The sequence below is a fragment of the Diorhabda carinulata genome, chromosome 5, assembly GCF_026250575.1.
Source record: "Diorhabda carinulata isolate Delta chromosome 5, icDioCari1.1, whole genome shotgun sequence".
NCBI lineage: Eukaryota > Metazoa > Arthropoda > Insecta > Coleoptera > Chrysomelidae > Diorhabda > Diorhabda carinulata.
The window spans coordinates 21,828,205-21,855,383 of record NC_079464.1 but is presented as its reverse complement, the minus strand read 5'-3'; the positions used below and the strand labels follow the sequence as shown (position 1 = coordinate 21,855,383).

The following is a 27,179-nucleotide window of genomic DNA, read 5'->3' as shown; positions in this document are numbered from 1 at the left end:
TATATATTATATGACGTGATATGTGGATATTAGGAAAATTTCGATAATTATGATTCTTACTCTTGTCTATTCGATTTAATATCAATGAATAGGTATGTCAAAGGTTTGGAAAATTAGATGAAGCTGCAGCGCTCCTGTCCGAAGGTCATCGACCAAAAAAGCCAAAACTTTTACACCAGACGAATTGAGTAACAGGTGGGCTGGAAAGTTCGTAGGCTAGCTTAGAAAAAGATTTTTTTATTGCATTTGATTTTATTATACAGTATAATTGCCTTCGAGGACGATAGAACGTTTATAGCTATCATACAAATTTTTAAAATAGGCAGAAGTGTCGTCGATAACTTCTGCTTCGGCGCAAAATTTTCGTCTAGCAAGCGTCTACTTGAAGTAATAGACACAGATCTGGAGTGTACAGTGGATGCGGAAGCAAACCAAAAGCCCAATTCATTCAATTTTGGAATAATTTTCATTTTTTGTAACATCACTTTCTGTTCTTTCCCAATGAGGCCGGTTTTCAGAGATTGTGTCCTAGAAACGCTCTAATAACGCTATGCAATTATCGATGTTTATAGTTTTTTTCTTATCGAGAAAGTTGTTATTAAGAACATTATACTATGCGCAACCCAAAATACTAATGTCATATATTTAGAGTCTAAGGTTTCAATCAGCTTCACTTTACGGTTATCCCAAATTATTTGACAGATTTTTTGATGTTTTCGCCGGTAATAGCCTCTTTGGGACAACTATGCGTGCATGGTTTATTTCGTTTTGTTCAAATTTAGTAAACCACTTTCCAACGGTTGATTTTCAAACTAACAAAAGTTGCTTCACTCAAAATGCTATAACTCACAAACTAACGGTATGGTAGCTGCGTGTTTTTTGACAGTTGGCGCTACAAACCAAATAGATTTGATATTAATACCGTCATCTATGTGTCAGCCTACGAAATTTATAGCTGACCTAATACTTTAGGAATGATAAATTTCCCAAAGCCTGATTCACGAGTGGCATGGCACAAATCACAAGGAAATTGAAATTTTGATTTGGACGTGGCTCTTCCAATTTCCATCTATTGAATAATATTGGTCAAAAAGTATTTTATACTATGGGAGCTAGTCGAAGATGGTGAAGAGGTTGCACAGTAATTAAAGTTCAATAACTACTTAAACACGCATTCATACAGCGACCTGAGAAGCTAATGCTGATGCATTTGGCTTCTAAAGCTTGGTCTAGTCTTTTCACGAGACCAGAAGAGGAACGTGAATGCGAGAGTGATAATGGTCCACTCACCACCCACCTCTCGCTTTCACTCGTGTCAATTTTTCGGGCGCAAGTCAAAGGAAGTGCGGGATATAGAATCAATCGAGAGTGTGGATGGCTGATACTTCTGCTATCTCAGCTCGCCAAAGCACTTTTCCCAACCTGGATTGCGCATAAAAGTAAACTTGCAGGAAATTAACTTTTTTATAAAAATCTTTCAAATTCTTGTTCAATTTTGTTCAGCGTGATTGTACGTTTTCTTGTTGTACAAATATTTTCACTGAAAAATTTCATTAGTCACACTATATAAGCGAATTCATATTTGAAAGCAACTATTTGAATATTTTACTTTAAATATTTTCAACAACCTGTCACCAGTTTTCTATTGATAATATGATTGCACAGATTGAGACGTACATCGATAAATAAACCAGTACCTGTATATGATGATGAAGTCAATATTGAAGATTACTACTGTACACAATCATCAGTTCTCATAATTCACTGGAACATTTATTACTTTCGAATTTGTATTAAAAAAAACTGTGAGATTAAAACAGCTATTAAATAGCAGATTATAGACGTTAGATTTTATGCTTATAGAGCATTTTGGAAAGTATAATCCGGGTACAGAACGAGATTTTTATTACTTTCCAAATGTAGCGTTTTGTTTTCGATAGAAATTTCAAATTTAAAATTGAACCTACGAAAGCATTACATTTTTGTCAAACTTCATCTATTTTAATTTGTCGGCTTGTTTGTTTAGATGGAATTTTCCAAATCAAATTTCACTTGTGATCAATTTATTGACTTGGAATTTTCAAGATATTAATCACATTATATAATAAATAAAAAAATTGTTGAAATATATAATAATATAAGATTGGCAATTATGTACTTTCGCTTTTTACTGATAGAGAGCGTTGCTTTATTTTTTGAATAATTTATGTTAGTGCTGTACTTTACTGTTTGTCACGAAATACTGGTCAAATTGACGTACTTTAGAAGTAATTTTTATTAAAGTTATTAGTTGTGGGTTAATTTTAAATGGAGTGCAGAAACAAACATTTTCGACATATTTTACTTCTTTATTTCCGTAAAGGAAAGAAAGCTGCTGCGGTTCACAAAGAAATATGTGAAGTTTATGGTACTCATTGTTTAACAGAGCACACATGTCAGAATTGATTAAAAATATCGTTTCGGAGATTGTTCCCTCAAAGTTTAGCGGCTTTCTGGCCGGCCTAGTGAAGTTGATGACCATGAAGTCATAATTGAACGCACAAAACAATTGAAAAACACTTGAAATATCTTGGGCTAGTTATAAAGCTTGATATTACGGTACCTCACGGATTCAAAGAAATTCATTTAAAACAACGAATCAACATTTGCGATATGCACCTTAAACGAAATGAAACCGACCCTTTCTTGTAAAGAATCATGACTGGTGATGAAAAATGAGTCCTGTACAGTAACATAGTTCGAAAACGATCATGGAGCAAGCGCATGCTGTCAGAATTGGGGACATTACAAAAGTGGTTTTAAGCTGCTTCCAAGAAACCAAATGATCAATTCTGATGTCAACAATTATTAAAACTGCATGAAGCAATAAAAAAAACGGCTTGAATTGTCAAATTGGAAAGGTTTAGTGTTCCACCATGATAATGCAAAACCTTACACATCTTTGGCATCTTATTTCGAAGTTTGTAGTTTTATAAAACTTTCACAAATGACGATGACTTTCAATCGTTCCTGATAAGAAACATAAATATTATGAGCGCGGAATCATGAAGCTGAAAGGGAGATGGCAAAAGTTCATTAAGCAAAATGGGAAATACATAGATTAAAAACCATTCTTTGTTAAAAAAAGTGTTTTATTCTATACTACAAAACCGAAATTGACAACAATCCATTATAAATTGTTAGAGAAAAAAGAATGTTCTATTTTGAATTAAGGTCATTCTATAATAGTATTTTTAATTGAATTAATTTTATTTTAGAAAATTCAACACGATTTTTTGTGAAATAAATAATTTATATAAGTCTTAAGATGAATATGGTTTCAAATGAAGAATAGCCTCGACAGGTGAACGGTTAATGACAATCTTATGGTTTGTAAATCAAGTTTCACTAGATCAAATATATATTTTACATAGAAAAAACTTAAGACAAAAAACTTTTGCAAATTACACTTGGTTTGAAATGCATTAAAAATCAACTTTCTGGCATTAATCTTGGTATGATTAGTTTTTCAGAATTATTTAAATGATAAATGCTAATAATGACAAAGCATATTGTACACATATGGGTGCAGACTTTTTGGCACAAATTTTTATCTAATTCCGCTATCAAATGTTACACTGATTTTAGGAAATGTCACATTTTTCATAACGTTCATATATCAGTTTTGAAAAAACTGAGTTATGTAAAAAATTTACGTAACTGTTTCAAAGAATAATTTATTAATTACTGTAAAAACGGACAAATAACTCATTATGTCAATTCAATATGTTAAGCTTTATAAACATTGAAAACAACATGATTAAAAACACAGTAAGTCCATTTTCTGGGTAAATATTCCCTTGAATTTCATTTGAAGCTGTGATATCTACATGTATACCAGGGGCTTGACCCAAAATATTTTCTGACATTCTTCTCTTATTTTCTAATGAGCTCTAAGCATAGCCTTCGACTACATTGTCGTCCTACGACGAATTAAAACTATCGGTATATAGTAGAATCATGAGAATTTCTAAGGTTGAGTTTTCGAATACGATCTTTTCAACTAAAATATTTTTCAAAGATGGCCGACTTCCGGTTCTACCGTTCTACTGTAGCTTTTATATTTTAAATAGAACACCCTGTATATTAATACATTTTTGAAATCTAACTAAAATTTTAGTACACATATGTCTTAAACCTTTTTTCGTATACTTTAGAGATATTAATGTTTTTGTAAAAAATTTGACCATTGGAGACCCTTAAAATTATTATATACTATATAAAGATACGAAAATGGTTTTTTTAGCAAGATCAGATATATTAGAATCTATGTTGAGGAATTTTTCATTTTATACATAGTGTGTATAAAAAGTGTTCAAAGTTTAACGTCATAAATATCAAATATCATTATTTTCTTAAATAGAACCACCCAATTTTCTATTTTAATGCATTCAGGGGTAAAAAATAAGGCAAATTCATGTATACTTTCCTATACCTAACCTTACCTTACGTTATCCAGATTATACTTTTTTTAGAATAAATTTTATTTTGACCCGTTGATACAAGCACTAAGAAATAAAAAAGTATTTTTCTTGATCTTGTCAGGGTCTGTAAAAAAAATCAAATCAAATTGTATTTACTAATTCTATTCCAACTTTTAGTCGATTCGGAGATATTTGAGGTTTTAAATTTTTATTTTATTTCTTAATAAGTTTTAATATTTTATGTATACTTTTAGTAGGCTTTGTAATAAATGACACTTATTTAATTGTCATTAGTCAATTGTTGATACTTTCGAAAATCGTTAAAATAACTCGTTCTCAATTTAATAACCAAGATTATGTAAATTTGCTTTTAATACATGGTGAATGTGACAAAGTTGTTAACATGTACTTCATTTGCTACAAAATATCCAGAGAGACCACGAATTAAACGACTTAAACCAGTTATTGACCTGCATCTGCATCTCTAAAAATTTACAGAAAACATTTAATATCTGGATAACGTAAGGTATAGGAAAGTATACATGAATTTCCCTTATTTTTCACCTCTGAAAGCATTAAAATAGAAAAAACGGTTCTATTTAAAAAAATGAAGAAATTTGATATTTATAAAGTTAAACTTTGAACACTCTTTATACACACACTGTATAAAATAAAAAAAATTTCAACTTAGATTCTATGACGTCTGATCTTCTGAAAGGAACGAATAGAAAACATTTTCATATCTTTAAGGGTATCGTCATAAAAAAAAATTATAAGGGTCGGCAACGGTAAAATTTTTTACAAAAAATTAACTCAAAAAGTATGCATTTTTCCAAAAATGTTTTCAGACTAAAGTATATTAAAATTTTATGTAGATTTCAAAAATTTATTAATATACGGAACGAAGGTAAACTGGTCAAGTCTCTGGGAATTATGTCATATAGGACTAGTCCTAGTAGGAAGTAATAAGCTTATTACTTCCTACGTACGAATACAATTTGGTAAAATGATTGTAATGTGTGAAATACAATTCAAGAGTAAATGAACACAACCATCGTGTAGACATTTCAAAATTTAACCCATTATTTCTAAGCTCTCTGTATACATCAGACGCCATCACATTATGGTATTACTATGTTTATTTACTATTCAACTATTTTTTCACACTTTCCAACTATTTTTTCATAATTTTACCTTCATAACATCGTAAAGGCATTCTAATTAATATTTGAAGAAGCAAATAATTCGGTGAAAGATAAAATAACAAAGAATTCTGCCGTCTTCAGCAGCATTCCTATATAATAGACTTTATAATGTTCGCTTTGGTCAAAAGATTTTGGAAAATCTAGTTCAAATTTTCAATTAAGTTTTTTTTTAATATTTTGAAGCAACTCCAATTTTGTGGAAATCTTTCTAGGAATGTTTATGTTCATAATTTTCATTAATGTGGATATCTCATCTTTTCTAAAAATACTATTGTAAATTTTTTTTAATATTCGAGAATGAAATGATCAGTGAATCATTTTTCAAATAGTTCCACGGTCATGTCTTCATGGTAATCAACCAAGAAATGGGAAATGTTTCTAGCCGAATAAAGCAAAGCATATTTTGAACATAATTTTTTGGATCATCACCCCTGCCACATTTAACTAAATTATAATGATCAAATAAGGTTTCGTCCAAATTCACTCTGTTTCTGTTTGCGTTACTGTATATCTTAATACTTAAAAAATAGTCTCGTCGAAACTGGACGATACGATTTTATTCCATAATAGCTATTGAGCAGTTAACTTTTTTATATTTAAAACCACAATTTATTAAAACACATCGAAGTGTCTCCAAACATTTATAGTCATAATAGGAGATGTACACCAATTTATATCGAATTTTGGCTCTTAATTTGCATACAAAAGTCAAATGCGCCAAATAATATTTTTGTCTCAGTCGAATTAAGATTGAATCTTTTATTTTATGCCCATAATGGGACGGTCTTTTCAAAATAAAAAAATCTGTTTGATCTGAACGCTCGTGTTCCTTAGCGGCACTTTAATTTCTTATTGAAGTTACAACTAGTGAAATTTCCTACATTGGTCATGGAAATGGTTTTTACAAGCACTTCTTTAAAATTTGCCTCGATAAATCAGTTATTCGATGGGAATTTTTTGTTACTTTTTGCAGACTTTCAGGTAAGAATAGTTAAAGTATATGTTAGTATTCATAACAATTAATAACCTTCATATAACAATTCTATGTGACCTATGTAAGACATTATTGGGAACAAAAGTTTGGAGCCTCCAGGGGAGCAAGGAAAATATGTGAGCGAACGGCACAGCATTGGTTTAACAGTTTTAACAGTGGAGATTTGACACTTGCGAATCGTTCGCGCTAATGTCGTACACCTACTTGGGATATTGACGTTACAGGCGAAGCAGTACAAAAACCAACCTAGCACCAGCACTCTCTTGGATCTCAAAAAGATACCGTACATATCCAGTTAAAAAGTTGACGAATGGTGCCACATGAATTAAACGCCGCTTGACATGATGCAATACAACGTGCAATGCAATGCAAGACGCAATACTTCTTGATCAAAAGCATGCGTAGATGAAATTCAGCTGATTGTTTCACGCAAGATCTCACACTTGCAACATTATCTATTTGCTGCAATTTTTATTATGTGCAAGTTGCCATTCTAGTTACTTTTCGCGTAACAGCCTGTCCATCAGACACCAAAAGCGAGGCAACATCAGATATCAATATTGCCAGTAATTCGCTGACCATTTTTTTTTTGGTTCATTTCTCTCTATGAAATATTTTGACTTTGGAAAAAACGCCATGTAATTTATTATACGTTGTCTTGCAACATGTCAAGCTGCCTTAACCGATAATCAAGCTAAACGTCGAGTAAATGTGTGTGAATAGCTCCTTGTCTTGCCCAATCGATGATCGTTTTATTAGAAATTACTTGCAATGTAAAACTCAGTGGTTAGACGATACAATTACCAAGAGCCCGTCGCAAATATTCAATTCGAGCGGAAAGTCTTGTTGTGTGGAATTGTGACGGTTTAGTGTACTTCGAAATAATTCCAGTTGGTCAAGATATCAATACCGAATGTATTAAGTTTTATCAGAGAAACATCCATTAGTTAACTTAAAGTGGATTCTTTTACAACCATATGAAACCACATACTGCGATACTGTATAAAATCGAAGATGTTGAAGATACGATGCTTCAATTTATTGCATCGAAGCCCAAAAAATGGTTTTACTAAGATCTAAAAAAACTTGTACAACGTTAAAGTAAAATCATAGAATACGTTGGCTATACTTCGAATAATAAAGGTTTCTTCTTGTACGATTATAATAACAAAATAAACGTTGGAAACCAATATTATTTTTGAGAAAACTTCTATATAAATCAAGATTTTTCTGCTTCTAATAAGCTTTTAGATAAACATAATTATATAATTTAAACACAGTTTATAAGTAGATCAATTTTTTGTAATCCCTCGTCCGCAGCAATACTGATTAGTATTTTCTTGTTAAAAATGATTAAATAACCATCATTTAGAATGATATCTACATACTCTACTCCACCACTGTCGCTGCAAGAGACAGTCATCTCAATTAAATATCTAACTGCTAGAAATGAACTGCATATGATCAAGATTAGTTTTTCGACTGTGAAAATAAACCATATTTATAAGTTTTATACATTAGAAATTAACTTACCATATTCCTGGCTCCAGTGTAAGATGAATATTTTCTGGTATTTCGAATCTATGTCCTGAAAAAAAAAGGAAAATAATGTGAAAACTCTATTTCGGAGGAGTACGAGATGTTACTATTAGATATTTAGACGCTGTGAAATATTTTGAATTAATACATTTCAACACATTACCACTTTTAAGATAAGAGGGTTGCTACTAAAGTTTTGAGACATGGCAACACAACATACGAGTGCTAATTTAGTTGCTTACAGATACTTGAAACATTAATCTTGGTCAAAAAATAGAATTGAATCGCTAAGATTTTCGAACGATGATTTTTGACGTGGATTAAACTAACTCCTGTGTACCAAGTAACTCGCTTTGACTTTTTTTTTCGTGATCGTTTCGCCGTCTGAAATCGGCTGGTGTCTGTAAGATCGTGACAGGCGACGAATCATAGATCTATTCATATTAACCCGAAAATAAACAACAATCGACTGTATGAGTATTTCAAGACGAGCCTATTCGACAAAATTTGTTCGCGCATGAAGCACTTTGAAGCAAATGATTGCCGGTTTTTTAGGAATAACTGAACATGTCGTTACCGTTTCATTAGAGCAACATAGAACGGTCAATTCTTAATGGTACACCCGCATTTTTTTCGAAAAAATGAGGGAAACTAATCGCAGAAGATGAATCACTCTCCACCACGACAATGCGTGCTCTCATACATCAATTCAAACAAAAACATTTTTAAACAGTTAAAACATCGAATTAATGAGTCATATTGATCTAAATGGAGAATATTTTGAAATATTTGTCTAACTCAAAACTTAAGTAGCAACCATCGTATGGGGTTTCATAAAATTCGTAAAATGTAGATGTAGTGGAAAACGTGGTGTGATATTGAAAATAATTGCGCAGAACTAAACGGCAACGATGCACAGAATTGTTAAGTAGTAGTGCCTCATTTCAAACATAAAATTGTGTTCTGCGTCAGTATGACTCATAACTTTTTTCGATTTTCACTACCTAGACAATATGTAAAAACACGTCAAGCAGTTTATTCTATTCCGCGTCTTTTGGCATACGTCAAAAAAATGGAACTTTTTTAGTGGGAATTTAGGATTATTCACATAATTTGATGATGTTTTTCTGCATTAAATAAATTAATTAAAGTAGGAGTCACTTAAACAAAAATTGTGTGGTCGGTTAACGTAGATCCTACTACATAAATATCAAAGGAGTATGATGGGGTGACTTAGGTGTCCAACCCATGGATACACGCCTTCCAATCCACCTTCTTTTAAACTTGTTATCCAGAAACTTTCAAAAATTAAGACCATAATGTTGTAGTGCACTATCTTGTTGAACCAAATACTTCCATACGAAGATATGCCAAATATTGCTCAGCTATTGAGGTCCCGCGAAAAAATAAGGACCAATAAATCTTCCCCTAACGATCCCAGCCCAAAAATTATTTTTTCCCGGTTATGACTAAAATAGCCAGTTTGCTTGGCAAGTTAGTAAAATAAAAAAAAAAGAAATGGGTCCAGTTGCCGATTTAAACATCCAGACCCGGCGACAAACAAATTCCATCTAATATAACGATCTTGTCGAGTAATACAGGCCGTGAAGCCAAATAATATATTAAACGGAGCCATGACCTTTACCTACCTACTTCAGGCTCAGAATTAGATAAGCGCTCAATATTTTACAATGGAAAAAAATGCGCAATCACTTGCCAATTTAAATCAAATCGATATCATCTATTCCCGCATTTCGCAATAATTTGAGGGAATATTTACTGGAAAGTGTCTCTCTGTAAAAAACTTCTATTCTAATAAAAATATTTAATACCGGGCATGCTGCATACTGGTATATACGGTACGGACTTATATACTAATTATTACCTATTACTATTACCTATAATTTTGTTAGTCATTGTGGTTTTCTTCTGTATATTGAAATTTTATTTTATTTGTATCTTTATTCAGTTATTTTTATGTTTGTGTTTTAGTTTATACAAGTTTTTGTCTACAAATTGTAGCAATTTTTTGACAAGTTATAGAGATATAGATTTCTAAGAAGTGCTTTTTGTTTGTTCATGGCAAATTAGAGATTTCTGTAAATCAAAAATTCTAGAATGTGATTTTAGTACATGAAACGAGGCTCTAGCAGTCGTAGTTAGTAAACAATTTATGTCATAGCGAACACATTGGGATAGTGGCAAGTGAACTAAACGGTGTATTTAAAATAAATTAGAAGTAAGTATTAGTGAATATTTTAGTGTGCAAGTGTTAGTGAATAGTTTAGTGTGCAAGTGTTAGTGAATAGTTAGTGTAGTAAATTGTGTAAGTAAGATACACCGTGTGTATTTATTCATCCTACTCGTCTTGTGGTTGGAAACTGTACAAATGAATAGAAAATTACATTATGATCGAATAATTACGTGTAAACCTGGTAAATTTTGTGTTTGTTATCTTTAGGTTCCGCGGAAGCCACTTTGGTATCTCTGCCCGAAAAGATAAACGTTCATATTCATAATGTTAAAACATTTTTGCACATGCTAAAATTTAACAACACGTTTAAATCCACGCCCGTTACATCCATTATAACGGGTATTAAATTTTTACCGTAAAATGTTTACTGCAACATAACAATGAACGAATACAATGAGTTTTGATAAAGGTCCATAAATTGAAGGTACTTATTTTCAAGCGAATGGAAGTTTCTGATGTAACTGGAATCATAAAAAATGCGAAAAACATTTAATAGTTAAAACGCTATAAAAGAGAGTTTTTTCTCTGAAAATGATTACATTTCAGTAAGAATTCGCAATTTTTTGTGAACGTCCTTAGTGATTAACAATATTCTGCGTTTTTTGATAGAGGTCAAAAAAATATATCATCAAATTTGTTGAAGTTAAGACGTCATCAATGTTTTTTTTTAAATAGGAAGCTAGTTTTTTTACATTATTGGACTAAATTCGTTTTTCTGCATAATACAAAGAAATAATTTCTGGTAGTGTCATATTAAACCAAACCTTTTCTCTATAGAAATTACTCAGTATGTCATTGTCTAACAGAGGCGAAGATGATGGTATAGTAGATACTTCTCAATACTCATCTGGAACTGATGAACTTACATTAAAAATCAAGAATTATTGCCCAATTACACTCCTTCCCACGTTATCTAATATGTAAAAAGATTGGTCAAAAAGATGCTTTCATCATTTCTGTTTTTAAGTAACAAATCACAAATGATGCTATATTCTCCCTCCTAAATAATGTCTACTCCAGCCTAAACAGCCATCACTCCGCTGCAACAACTTTTTGTGATTTTTCTAAGGCTTTCGATTGTGTCAATCATAATATTTTAATTACCAATAGCTTGTAAAGATTGATACAACGATAACTTCTTACAAGCCAATAGAATTAGGAGTGTCCCGAGGCTCAGTACCAGGCCTTTTTTTCTTTTTTTCTTTTTATAAAAATGTCTATTTACAGACGCTACTTGTTTCACTTGGAGCAACCTTGATCTCACGGCACTTATAGGACTCTATCTAGTGATCTAATCACCCTTAAATCATGGTGCGATGCTAATCTTCTATGTCTCAACGTTTTTAAAACCAAAGTTTAATCATATAAAAATACATTGCAGCCACCAATGACATCGTTGAATCTTATCTAAAAAATTAAGATCCTTCTGTTCTGCGCTGATATCAGTTTCAAAAGAACTGGACTTATCCACCTCCTTAACAGTTTATTACGCACTTAATGAGTCGCATCAGCGATATACCCTTCCCTTCTGGGGTACGTGTGGTGCAACTCAATTTGAGCGAATTTATACTACAGAAGCGTTAGTTAATGGCTCAATATTTTATAATGCACAAAACTGCACAATCACTTGCCAATTGAAATCAAATCGATATCATCTTCCCGCAATAATTTGAGGGCATATTTAATGAAAACTGAAAAACCTTCTACTCTTTAAACGACATTTCCTTGCTCATATCTGAAACTCAGTACAGTCATTTTAAATATTATTGCATATTAATCTAATTCATGAATGTACCTGAGCTAATACGAGTTTTTAGGCTTTTATTAGTCTTTTATTATCGTAAGCTATACACAACAATAGAAAAAGGTTTGGAATGGTCAAAAGCCTTGTGTATTAAAGATTACATAGTCGTATAATAAAATTTATAAGTACCTATTTGCCAATGAAAATTAGAAATTTTGTATTTTAATTTCAAGAAGTACAAGTAACAGTAGACGAAATTCAGAAAGTTTTACAACTATGAAAAAATGGAAAGCAGAAAGACACGGAAATATTTCCATTAATTTGGTGAAACTAATTTAATACTGACACTTACAAATAGTTGTTTTCCTAAAACAATCATAAAAAACAGCTGTTCTTACTAGATTCCTTCTTTTTAATTATTTAATTTATGTAGTTTTTTTTTTCATAAATTTAAAGTTAAGTTTATTTTGTACCCTATGCTCCCCAGCACGTGTTTATATCTATAGAAGTAAATACAAATAATTAAGTCTGAATATACAAGAGTACTAAGTACTATAATAATGTAGGATTGTGAAGTACTTGAAACTAATTTGGTGAGTCAATCAGAATACGTCGGAAAAGGTGATATGAAACGCAATGATTGTACTAAAGATGCGCGATTGGAAGAGGATAACTCTGGACAAGAACAACTAGGGAAGAAAAATTAGGAAGGTCAAAGCTCACAGGATCTATAGGAAAAGAAGATAGTGAACCCTTATGCTTCATGATAAAAAACTAAGAGTGATCCTCAATTCATTTAAAATATACAGGGTATTACATTTCAAGTAATGAAGTAATTGATGGGATTGTATCAATACTGCAATATTTGAACACTCTGTGATAAAATAATGTAACAACAAACATCACGATTGATAGTTCAAAGTATTCTAAATCACTGTTATTAGATTCACTTGTCTAAATTGAGAAAAATGATCGAAATTGAACTTCTCATTCCCGCAAAGAAAGAAATATCTCAAGATCGGCAAAACTTAGGTACATATAATTTTATTCAAATTAAAAAAAATATATGAAACAGAGAGAGAGAGAGAGAGAGTTTAAAGTGCAAGAGATAGACAATGACGGTGGCGCAGCGGCAGTCTACAACATGGCTTCCGTCTAAAGTTACAGTTAGCTGAGCTCATAGAAAAAAAATTGGGCAACATTGTTGACCAACAATCGTCATCTTTTGATGGTTTCTTTTTGTTGCATCTAATGAAAGATGTGTCACAAACTTATGACAGCATATCTAAAAGAATTCTTAGTACTATCTTCCAGATGAAATCTATTCGGATTGACATTATCTTCGACCAATATTTTTTACCGTCAATCAAAGATTGTGATCGTTTGCGCCGAGAAGAATCAACTTGTCCAATATCTATTGGTTCAAATCAAGTTCGGCCACATAATTTTGCAACAGAACTCAAAAATATCCAATTCAAAGAAGCTCTAGTAATAAAACAATTTACGTAAGTTTTAGTAAATGTCATTCTTACAAATTTTTAAATAACAAAGTAATTAAAACTACTAAAGAATCATTATCATGTGTAGAACACGAAGAAGCTGATTCTAGAATTATTTTCCACATTTGTCAAATTGAATTGGAAGCAGAAGTTGTTATACGCTGTTCAGACTCTGATATTTCAATTATACTTCTGGGAAATATGGATCATTCAAACGCATCTTTGAAAATTTGGATAAATATGGGTGTAGGCAATCATCAGCGATACATCAACGTCAATGAACTGTAACGAATCCTTGGTGTCTCTTTATCGAAAGCTTTACCATGTTTTCACGCGATTACCGAATGTGATCACAAGTCAGAATTTTTTAGTAAAGGTACAGTTAGGCCTTTTAAAATGTTAGAAAAATCAGAAGAATACCAGTTGGCTTTTGAACATATTTATTACGCATGACAAAGAAATACTTGAAGCTAAATTTGTTACCCTAGAGAAATTTGTTTGTTAAATGTATGAAATTAAAAATTTTTCGGATGTTAACGATGTTAGATTTCGATTATTCGATCAGTCTGAACAATACAATGAGAATTTTGAAAAAAAATTTCGAAAATTCGCAAAGCAGAACTGCTACAGCATTTGTTGACGGTTTGCTACGTGACTAAGCTATGGAGACATGCACACTTGAAACATCCAACAACTTTATCTCCAGTTACTTCCGGTTGGACAATTATCGATGATAAATATGATTTTTTCTGGTATCTTGGAGAGCAATTACCTACGTCTGCTACAAATATTACTATTCAAAGTAAGTATAGAACACTTATTGATAAAAACTAAGATATTAATCTGCCATAAGGAAGAATTACACTAATGTTAATTTTTTCCCAAGACGATGATATAAATAGTTCTAACAGTGAGAGCGACGACGATGAAGATTATGAAGCTGTTTTCCTTTTTTGTGACACTATTATAGACTGAAAAGATTTGAAAGAATTCATAGAAAAGCTTCGAAGCTTAATATGATTTTCAATATTGTATTATTAATATATTATCTTCTATATATATATATATAAAAAAATAAATTGTTGTTCGTTAGTCTCGATAAAACTCGAGAACAGCTGGTCCGATTTGGCTAATTTTGGTCTTAATTATTTGTGGGAGTCCAAGGAGGGTTTAAAAGGTGAAGAAAGATGAAAATGCTCGGAATTAAATAAAAACAACAATTTTGTTTTTCCTTGATGTTTTATCACAAATTAAATTTCTGAACGCAACCATAATGTTTAACATTTAACAATCAACTAATATATCGATCCATCCTCTATGTCGATCGATACCTCAGACAAAGAGTGCATTCTTCTATCTTTGTGAGTGACGATTACCGCTACGTGCGCGAGAACTTTTTTTACTTCGGTAATCCTTTGTGATAGTGTCATTTCAAGTTATGTGCTCTTTTTTTTGTTATCTTTTGTGATATTGACAATTTACTGTTAGCATGCGAGTATTTTTGGAACAAGATGAAGCTGCAAATGTATTTGCGAAGTAGTTGTCAGACATTGGAAATAATAAAGTCGCAGTGGACACCTCGACCGAATTCACCACATTCTCATCACTCAAAAGAGGAGCTTGTTTTCCCAGATATAGCGCAACAGTTCAATAACCATAATTGGCTGAGTGAACGAGCAATATTGCCAGCGAAAAATAAAGATGTCGAGGATCTCAATGCGACCATTCAGAATTTTCTTAAGGGTCAGTTGGTTTCCTTCAAATCTAGTCTATCCCACGAAGTTTTTAAATTCACTGGATTTGCCTGGATTATCACCTCATAATTTGCGTCGACTGTGCAATGGAACAAGAGTGGCTGTGAAAAAGGTAATGAATAACGTCATTAAGGCAACAATCATAAAGAGAAAATACAAAGGAGAGGATGTCTTTATCTCGATGATTCCCACGGATTTACCATTCGATGTTAAACGCTTGCAATTTCCGGTACGTCTGGCCTTTGCGATAACCATAAATAAATCGCAAGACCAGTTGTTGGAAGTTTGCGGAATGAACTTGTAGTTTCCCTGTTTCGCTCATGGACAAACAAAACAAAAAAATATAATTAATCAGAATGCTTTAAATTGATTAACACACAGAATCATAACTGTGCGTGTCTGTCAATATTAAATTGAATCATTATACATAACCAGTATTTCAGGAAAACTCTGTTATGTAAGTGAGCAATATCATGTGTAATTAATCGAAAATAATAATAAAACTTCGTCCATAACGAGCATTTTTTTAATAAAATCCTTTTGTTTGTTTTAAGTTTATTTTATACAAAAGTTTAGGTCTTTTATTAATGGATTTATTAATGGATTGAGTGCGAAGTCTGGTGATGATAATCAGGGTAATTTGAATAAAATATATAATTTTTGAAATGTTAATGATGCATTTTTTAAATTTTATTCTTCTTTCTTTTGAACATTATTCCAATTTTATTTCTGTTTTTATGTTTGAATTTTTCATATTCAAATTTGTACTCACAAGAACGAATGTAAGTATCGTATTTTTGAAATTATTTTTTGAATAATTCTTGTTACTATTCTGAAACTTTCTCTCTCTGTCTCTCTTTGACTACTAGCATCATATGGCAGATTTTTCATGAGTTTTAACAAATTAATTTTAGATTATTTAATCTTCAAAGAACACAACATAAAAATAAATATTACGGACATTCCAAAATGTTTTGAATTTTTGATTTAAAAAAATAAAAAAATTACGTATGGCACATAATTAACAACGCTGAAAATGTTTGGCAATAAAAAGTGTATGTTTGATAGACCTATCTAAAGTCAAAAAGTTGAACATTAGGCGTTCAAAGATAGGGCCGGATTAAGCTAGGGGCTTGGGGGGCTATATCTCCGGGCCCCAGGTCTAAGAGGTCTCCATCATTTGGAAAACATTCTGTAATTTTTAATGTTTTGATACCACAAATCTAACGTATTGATTAATTTTTCCGGGTTTACAAATTCCTGGATGCGTCATTATTTTAGCCCCAGGCCTTATATATAAAAAAATCAACTGATTTGAAATTCTTGTTTTCCAAACGTTGCCAGCTCCCATACTATTAGTATAACTATGATAAAACTTGAGTTTCTTTTAAAGTTATACAGAGAGAGTCATTTGTTTTTATACTGTATGTAATGTGGTATTTTTAAAATTTTTCCCTCATAACCATATTAACATCAATTACGGTTACCATATAACATTATTTTCAACCATATTCCAAAAGTAGGTAAACATTCAATCATACGACTTTTTTTAAATGGAATGCCCTATATTTCAATTTATTACTTAAAATAAAATACCCCGTATCTTTTATCACTCTTAGTTTTTTATCATCTTCTTCTCCTATATGTCCTGCGGGCTTTGACCTTCCTAATTTTTCTTCCCTAGTTATTTCTGTCCAGGGCGGTCCTTTTACAATTGCGTATCTTTAGAACAATCATTGCTTTACCCGCTAGCTTTTCCAAGGTCTTCTAATTGACTTTTTGATTTTAGAAAATAAAAATTTGCGTGTGGCTCATAACTAACAACACTGAAAATGTCTGGTAATAAAAAGTGTATGTCTGGTAGACGTATCTAATAACAAGAATTTGAAAATAACACGTTCAAAAATTATTTAAAAATTCAGGATTATTACCTGTAAAGGTAGGATTCGCATTAATGAACGCAACCGCTACCACCTGCCAAATAGCCCTCAGACTCCAATAGAAAGAGCAAGGACGGCATATCAACTGACTTGAAATTTTCTCTCAAACACTTTGTTAGCTCCTACACTATAAATCGTTGAAAAATCATGCCAGTTTACCTTTATCTGCTCTACTTAGTACTTCAGACTCACGTATTACAAAACTAATACAAGTTCATTACACTTGCTGACTACACAAATATATAGGTAAAAACAAAACTGCACATAATATATAGAACTGCAAGCTAACGTTGGAAATTTGTATTTTTGACAAGAAATCTAGATTCAGATAAAAAATATTATTGTTAAAGTAATAAATATAAAGCGTTTATGAAGTAAAATCACTAATGTTCAACTAATTCAAATCATCTGCATGATTTAATTAGAAATACTTAGGCTTCTGAAAAGTTCCTGGCATAACAAAGAAACAAGACATTTTTCTGCATTTTTCATTTTTCAGTTTATATTCTATACATTTAGTCCAGCACTTTTTAAACCTTTCAAATGATAGTTGCCTGTCTCCTCGAAATTGGCGTTTACGTATGTGATAACGTCATCATTTAATGAAAAGCAAGTGGAACTTGAAAGTTGGAAAAGAGGAAAAAGTCGCTAGGGGTCATATCTGATGAATACGGAAAGTGGTAAAATAAACCGATCACCGAAATGTGCGAAAGTACGTTGTTCTTATAGAAAATGTTAAATGCCGTCGTTTTTGCAATTTCCTTCCTTTACCGTATCTATCAATTGTTGCGTAATACTCCCCTGTTATCGTTTTACTTCTTAGATTATAGTGGATGAACATCTTTGGACGTTTCGGAACATATTCGCCCTCTTCAATCCACTGTCTCGACTGTTTTTCGTTCGAGGAGTGTATTGGTGGATCCACGTTACATCTACAACTATGAATAGACGTCAAAATACGACTTACTTTACTCAAACCACGTCAATAAGAAATGATCATTCGAATGCATTTTGTTGTCGTTCAGTACCGTTGGCCGTCCCGAACGCTTGTCGTCAGTCTCATACGACCACATTTGAGTTTAGCTGCCAATAAATTTACGGTCGTAAAAGAGTGGTGCAGAGTTTTCGTACGCAATTTCTAGCTCCTCTTTCATTTAAATAGACTTAGAGCCTTACCTCATTGTGACGCCATGGCGACGTCAGCTGATGCGGAGAAGCCAGAGGCCACAATTCGTTAGTCAGTTCCCTAAGTCCTCGTACCGAGAATAGGCGCGTGGTGCATAGAAGAAATCGCATCTCTTTATTATGTCGCCGCAAAATTTGCACATTCTTGAACAATTTTGGAAAGTCTGAATATAGGGTTATATTCAACTAGATTTGTTATAGAACCATCGTTGTTTGATTCGATACAAAAAAAGTTTTTCTTTCAAAAAGTTTGTTTCCTTTTACAGGGATCTGATTGCAGTTTTAGTCGTATAGGTTTGCGTGCAGTTCATGCTTGTTGAAATACAACACTTTTGAATGGGTCAAAAATAACTTTTATTTCTTTATAATACTTTTCTTGTAACATCATACTTGTTAGGTTCCTCGTGGTTTTGACCGTAGTTTCTTTAAATTATGTACCATGTTTTCTTTTCATGTTGACAGCCCAATTCTTTAAAATAAACTCCAGTTCTTCCGCCGTCCGATTTTCCTCTAATGGATACTTTTCATCATTGCCAAAGTCCATAAATGCTTTCCATACAAATTTTTGGATTTCTACTGTAGTAAAAAATTTTCTCAACCTTTTCACTGCGACGCTTTTCTATAGTTGGGACAACGAAGTTTCTCAGCTTTGCACCATTTTAGTAGGTCTAGACGAATGTTCTGTGCTTGCGGACGATCCCTAAAGTCGGGACGCAAGATTCTCAACATCTGACTGTGACAGAAATTATCGATAAAGTAATCCTCCACACTGCAGTTTTGGTAATTTACTTTCGATTTGGATACGTATCATTAAATAAGGGAGCCACCTTATCACAAGTTCTTCTTCTTCTTTTCTCTATTGGCCTTTTGCCTGACGACATACAGCCAGGAACTGTATTTTGCTAGTTACCAGTTTATTTGAAGAGTGTACCACATGGTACGTCTGAAGACTTGTTTTATGCCCTTCAAATAGGAATAGGTTACTACAGAGGGTGGTAGATAGAAACTCTTCTCGTCCTGTGGTGTCTCCAGGATATTTCATGTAGGGTTGCACATCACAAGTTTTTTTACGATTACCGTAACCTCTTATCAAAATAATCACTATTCTGTCTTGTTCGGTAGACATAGTTAAATTTTAAAAGTCACAATGAACATGCCTGACATAATATCTGGACATTTTGAAAAGTACTTTCCCTAAAAATGGCAATACAGAGATAGGCATAAGTCAGACACCAAATTTGCATTAAGAGATAAAAATGCATCGTCAAAATGAATTCTTTAAAAGAAATTACAAAAAGGATTCGAAAAAGTGGTACTGCAAGTATTCAAATCGATGTCAACTTGATCAATGCATTTACGGCAACGTTTATCAACGGAGAAGCAGGTCCGGTGCAGCTGTCTACGAAGAGTTTCAAATTCTTTATCTTTTGCAGGGTCTTTGAGAATCCTCGTCTGCATATCCATTCTCCAAAATGGACAATCCCGCAAATATAACGCGAAGTGCGGCGAGTACAGACCCACGAGACACACACCAGACAAATGTAATTCTTCTTCAGTGAAAACGTGGGGATTCTGGGCATTTCAGTACACGAAGTTATGCAGATTGACCGTACCGTCCAGCTAGAAGGTTGCTTCCCCCGACCACAAATTGGGATGGTGGAGCTGCGGATCTTCCTGACTGCATCCGAGGTACCACTCGCAAAAATCAAATCTGCCATCGAAATCATCCTCGAGAAGTGAGTGGACAAGAGACAGACGGTAAACTCGATAGTGCATGTGTTTTCGTTAGTTGTTACCGGTCGTCCAAAATGCGGCGCGTCGGAAACAGAGCCCATTTTTAAGACTTTTTGGTACACAGTTGAACGATTTGGTAGCGGCGAGTTCGGAAATTATTGATGACATTCGATAAACATAGTTTCGTAATCCGCATTCGTATGCAGACACAACGTAACAAAAAAACTCTTTATTGAAGAGTGATTTTGTATCGGTTATTCAAACTAAAAACGTGTCTACTCGTCTAGCACCTGTTATCATGACCCAGACACAACTGTCTGAAGCACTAACATGCTTTGTTTTAATATTTTTTGACAGCGTTGCCAAACTTATGGGAGTTGACGGACTCAAACCGACCTTTTGATAATGAGGAATGTTTAGCATTAGAACTATAACACATTACCTTGTTTTTCGTCATATATGACGATACTCGAAAAACATTTTTGTATAACTCATGAAAATTGCAATATTTCTAATGCCTTTCAAAAGCGTCAAAAGGTGATGTTTACAAAGTAACGCGTTAAAAAATATTTTTAACACTAATATCAAAAATATTTAAAACATTTTTAACCAAATATAGTAAATGAGACATAATTATTCAATTTTAAAAGAAATCACTTAGAAGTATTATAGAATTAGCAGTAAATTAGTCTGTTAATAAATAATGTAAATGCTGTAGCTTCATATTTCAGCAATTTTACAACTTATTAATGTAAGTTTGTAAAATTTTAGCCATTTTGGGCGGTTAGTTTCTCTTTGACAATCTTATAAGTGATTCGTTGTGAAAATTTTTCTGAAAATTGAAAAATTGAGTACATTAACGTCTATTTTGATGAGAAAGACGGCAACTTTTATTTTAAAGCATTAAAAAGGTTAGAACATCGCTGAACTTAGTGTATAGATTTAAAAGGAGACTATGTTGAAAATGAGAATGATTATGGAAAAAATATCTCGTTTCTTTGTTAAATAGGAAACTTTTCAGAAACCTCGTAGCTATTTTAGGGTAGAAAGATAATATTCTGGTGAATATTTAGAAACAAATATTTTTTACATCACAATAACCATTCATTATTAATATTATTTTAAAAAACCTGGAATCACTTTCGTAAATCCCACATAGCATTTCTAGCTTAAAAGATAAATTTTTGCCTTAAGATTACAACAAAAAATTGCTCTCGATATCAACTTAGGTTCTGAAAATTTTTTTTAAATTTGTAGGGCAAGATGGTTTTTGGAATCACAAAATGCTGATGAGAAGCAAAAAGATATCAAAACGTAATTTATTAGAGTAATAAAATAAGTTATAACAAAAATTTTTTGGAAATTGATCCTACCCTAGTGTTTTCGTGGAGGAAAGAATTAATTATTCGAAAATCTTCTATCTAATCTAATCTAATCTTCTTCTACGGCTTCTACCAAATTAACAAGACTTTTTCGGATATAGGTACACACTTTTGTGTGTATTTGAACGAATTGTCGAAGCATTTCTTCAGGTGTAGAAAAAAGATGATCTCGTTATTTATTTTTAATCTGCGGGAATAAGAAGAAATAATTTGGTGTAGGACTGTACGGTGAATGACCTATCAATTCGATGTTTTGACTATTCAAAAACGTTTTTGTTTGAACTGATGAGTCGTGGTGGATAATAATTCGTCTTATGCGATTGGTTTCCTTAATTTTTTTGTTAGTTCTGGCAAACAAATGCAGGTGTACCATTCAGAATTGACCGTACTACGTTGGTAAAATGGAACGGTGGCATCATGTCCAGTTTTCCGAAAAAACTTCGAGGAGCTTCATGTGCGAACAACTTTTGTTGGATTTGGCTCGTCAAGTCGATTTTTGTTTAGTTTTGGGTTCATATCAGTTCGTCGTTTGTAACGGTCTTATAGACGTTTTTTAAAGCACCGCGATTGAATATAGGCGAGTATGCCCAAATCTTATGGTATGTCTTGCACAGCATCGATGTTTTCTGGCACAACAATTTTGGAAGACCATCACGAGATTCATTCTGTAGCGAAGTGCGACCACGATTGAATTCGGAAAACCAGCGCAACACAGTGGTTCGAGATGGTGCTTCATCACCAAAGTCAAGTTGATCGGCGTACTGCTGTTGGTTTAATCCACTTCAGTCAGTCTAAAAACAACTCAGATAGCAAGTTCTGAGTACGTTCACCATTAAAAGTATCAAACTTTATGATGGCAATATTATATTTGACATATTCACATCAGTGTTGTCAGTGTTACCCAATTTATCACATCATTCGACACAAAAATACAAAGTAATATCTGAAAACTTCATAAGTTCATTAAATCGTCTCTTCTATAATCCATGTAGCTGCTTTGAATATAAATTGCAGACTACTCATCTTACGTTTAAGTTAAAACTTACGAGGGCGGTTCGATTAAAGCGATACTTTTTGATGAAAAATTTATTATTTCCTAATTTATGCACTTAGTACAATTGCATATTTACAACATTAGTATGTAAAGGAAATGGATCGTAAGGGGGTCGAAACGGAAAGGAGGGTTATCGGACACAAACAAGAAACTTGTGATTAGAAAGTAATGACCAAAACGGAAGCTCCGTTCGACAAATGCTAAGACCGAGAGAGCAGCAACTTTTGGTTAAAAATTTTTCGACAATCTAATTTTGTTTGTCAAGCGCCATTATTTTAAACTAAATATGATCACCCCATTTGAGTCTTTTTGATCTTTGCTCACTATTGTTTATCTTGTTTTTATAAATCCGTTAAGAATTCTAATAGTGAAAAGATCTTTCTGGTCAACGTTACTTTCTGAAATAAGATGGGGTATTAGGTGTGGGATATGATGCGGGTTGGGCGCGTGTGTAAATTTAAATTTCAAAATAAATAACACGGGCTTATATTTACTTAGGTAATATTTTTGTACGCACACAAGAGGATAGTGGTCGACTAATGCTACGAAATCACCTGTAAATAAAGCTTTAAGAAAATAGATGGGATAAAAAAAGCTACTTCTGCATACATCATAGTATTGGTTCACCTCTAGGCACGAAAAAACTTTATTTACACTCAAATAAGAAGAAATAGAAGCATATCTAAAGCACTGAGCCGTCTAGCAAATCAATTGGAATTTAAAAGTGGCACATAATTTAATACTTTAATAGGAAAAAAGCCAATAGAATGTGGAGTGTCTCAAGGTTTAATACTAGGCCCTATTTTGTTTCTTTTGTTTATAAACGACATCGCCTATCTAGATATCAGCGGTAAAATATGTCTATTTCATCACTGACATCGTTGAATCTGTAAAATTCTTAGGGCTTGTTGTAGACTATTCCTTGAAATTGGAGTTACATATTGCCACCTTATATAAAAAATTAAGTTTCTCCTGTTTGTCGCTGAGATCAGTTTTCAAAGAACTGACCTTATCTAACAGTTTATTATGTCCTTCCCTTCTGGTGTAGGACTTAACAGCAGAGCTCACTGCAGGGACTTCTAAATCTAAAATATGAAAAATTCTGACTCTTCCTTCCTTATTAATCTTTGAATCCGTTTGCCTAATTCGTAAGCACGCTTCTCCAATTTCAGAAAGATATTTGCACGGCTTAGGAATGCGACGTTAAGAATTAGTTAAGGGCTCAATATTTCACAATGCAAAAAATGCACAATCACTTGCCAAGACTGTACCAATCGTAAGATTAATGACATAACATGATATGAATTAATGAACATAATGATATTGCTGAATTTTCTTAATTTTCTTAGCAATCCCGAAAATATCGATGCAGTTCATGACATGATTTTATCAAACCGTCGAATTGGGCTGCAGCACAGAATATTTCATATGAACGCGTTCATCATATAGTTCACGTCAACTTTGACATGAGAAAAAATTGCTGCAAAATGGATCCCCAAATTTGAATGTTGACCAAAAGCGTGCAAGGGTAGAAACATCGCGTTCGATCTGTGCTCAATTTGAAAACGACTTTTTAAACCGAATTGTTACTATGGATGAGACTTGGATACATTTCTACGATCCAGAAACAAAGCAACAATCGATGAAATGGCGACACTCTGGTTCTCCGAGACCTAAAAATTTCGTGTCCAAAAATCTGCTGAAAAAGTTCTTTCTTCAGTTTTTTGGGATTGCCATGGAGTAATCATAATTGATTTTTTTGGGATAAGGGTGAAACAATAACTGGAGGTTACTATTCGACATTACTGACCACTCTACGGGGAAAAATTAAAGAGAAAAGACGCGGAAAGCTATCCAAAGGTGTTTTGTTTTTGCAAGACCACGGCCCTGCACACAAATCTCATGTTGCCATCCAAAAAATTCGTGATTTAGGTTTGAATTACTAGAACACCCCCTTATTCACCAGATTTGGCTTCGTCCGACTATCATCTCTTTCCTCGACTGAAAGGAAGTTTAAGAGGTCGTAAATTTTCTTCCAACGAGGAGGTAATAAAAGCTTTGCAGAGCAAGAAACATTTTTTTTTTTGAAATGTCTAGAGACGTTGCAAGTTCGCTGTAATAAATGTATCCAATTAAGAGGAGAATATGTTGAGTAATAAAATATTTTGACATTGAAATTTTGTGTGTTTTTATAGTAGCTAACAATTTTTCAATATATCCTCGTACGTGCTTATATGGGCACTATCAAAAGCAGACAACCACGTACAAATCATCCCATAGAACGAAGCTCGTTTAAGATTATATTTATTCAACTATTCCTCAGTTGCATTAATTGTTTTTCCACGTTATAAATAATGTTCATTCAAAACTCGAATTTCTTTTTTATCCAAAAACAAAAACAATTTTCTTTATGTAAGTATTGAAATTTATCTATCTACAAGATTAATAAAAAATTTTGATATCAGCGAAATTACACTGGAAAATCATTTTCACGCCCACCCTCGTATAGGTACTCTAAAGTTATATCTGAAGGTAGAGAACACGGGAGTTTTACATCTAAACATTTCTCACTGACAACGAGGTATGAATAATACACTCTAGTGAGAAATTCATCCCAGGAGTGATGCTCTTTAAAACGGAAATAAATGATTACCTTTTGTCTTAGAATAATTGACGACATGGAATAAATCAAGGTTAATTTGTTCGCTTAGGTGAACTGTTAATGGTGTTCAAAAATTTGAGAATCTATTTAACTAATGAACTACTAGCTGACCCGACAGACGTTGTCCAGTCTTAACGATGAAAATTGAATTCGAATTGGTTTTGGAAACGATCGGTAAAGGCGTTTAAATGTTATTCCAAAAAAATTGCATTTAAAAAAATGTTTTCGTATTTTTTTTTGAGATTTCTCAAAATCTACCGATCCGAATCGGTCAGTTTCAACTTTCACGTACATATCCACAGCATAATGGTGGAAGAGACGCCGACATTTTAAGATACGATTGTCCCGAACCATAAGTCTGTATGAATAATAATTCATTGAACTAACTTTTTTGTTAACCAAGGAACTGGTTTTATCATCTTCATTGAAAAATGATATCCATCTTCACCTTGCCAAAATAAAATAGTCGATGCGTTTCGGACACACGCTGCAGTTGATTGTTACGCCAATGTAAAACAATATATTCGATTTTCTAAATTTTCACCAACCACGACAATAGCGACTTCGTCAATTGTTGGCGCATTAAAACGTCTCGCCTATTCTCCTGCTGGCGTCTTATCAGCTTGGAAGACAATTTTGTGATTATCAGACGGTATACGGTCCAAAGTGGTCGTGATTTATGCAACCAATTCATTATGTTGATGAAAAAACGTTTGGGAGTTCTTCTACAATTGGTCTTTTCGCCGATTTATTGTGTGCACAACGATCGACTTACTTAATCGTCTATAAAATAAATTAGCAAGTATTTGTAGTCACTATTCTGCGTTGGCAATAAGTAACCTATTAAATGATATATTTGACCCTAAATCATAAAAAATTTTCTTGAATAACTTTTGTTGCATCAAATGACGTCATGGAATCAATTATGTTATTGCTGAATATGAGTCAAAAAATGTTCAGTCAATTTGACTTGACCGCTCGAGCACCACAATCCATGAGCTTCAAGTTTAAACTTAAATGCCTCACAATATTGGTATACAACGTTCATTGGTCCAATATCAACGATTTGGTGTGAACTGTATTTGACTATATTTGACTCGCAGCATTGCGAGTTCTGCGACTTAAGTTTGTACGTCTAATTGCTGGCATTTTCAAAAACGAAAATTCTTCTTTATAACCGAGTATATCACTTGTTATATTAGTAACGTTCATGTCCGCCTATCCAAACTTACCAAAACTCAATCCATATTAAAATGATTTTTTAACTCTTTCATGATATATGTATCACGCATTCTGTCAATTTTATGTCAAACGTTTTAATGTTACATTAAAAAAGTTTAAGGTTAGATTAGAAGTTAGTATTCTCAAAAAAGTATTCTTAAATTTTCCGCGCCACTTTTTAAATTTGTTCTTTCATAAGAACATTCTCCTGACAATAACCATAACAACAAAAATAGTGAAATCGGTTCAGCTGTTCACGCGTGATGGTGTGCCCAAGGGAAACAGGGATTCATTTTTATGTATATAGAAGATATGCAACAAAAGTTTTTAGAATATTTCCTCAAAATCATATACAAAGGATTATCCGCCTTCAGCAGCGTTTTATTGTTAAAATAATTAAGTTTTATTATAATAGACAATATTATAAAAGAATCTTTAGACAGAGAGAGAGAGAAAAAAAAATTGTTACAATTTGTAGACAAAAGCTTGTAAAAACTAAAAAACAAACAAAAAAATAACTAAATAAAGACACAAATAAAAAAGTAATAG

General features: G+C 32.8%; 1 protein-coding gene across 2 annotated transcripts in view; it reads right to left on the bottom strand.

Moving 5' to 3' along the window:
• The window catches only part of LOC130894372 (RNA-binding protein fusilli), a 187,994-nt gene that overhangs the window by 73,354 nt on the left and 87,461 nt on the right, over positions 1–27,179 (bottom strand). For both annotated transcript variants that reach the window (XM_057801149.1, XM_057801148.1), the window contains exon 5: positions 8,196–8,250. In XM_057801149.1, the coding sequence (XP_057657132.1) occupies positions 8,196–8,250 (55 nt within the window). The remainder of the gene's footprint in view (positions 1–8,195; positions 8,251–27,179) is intronic.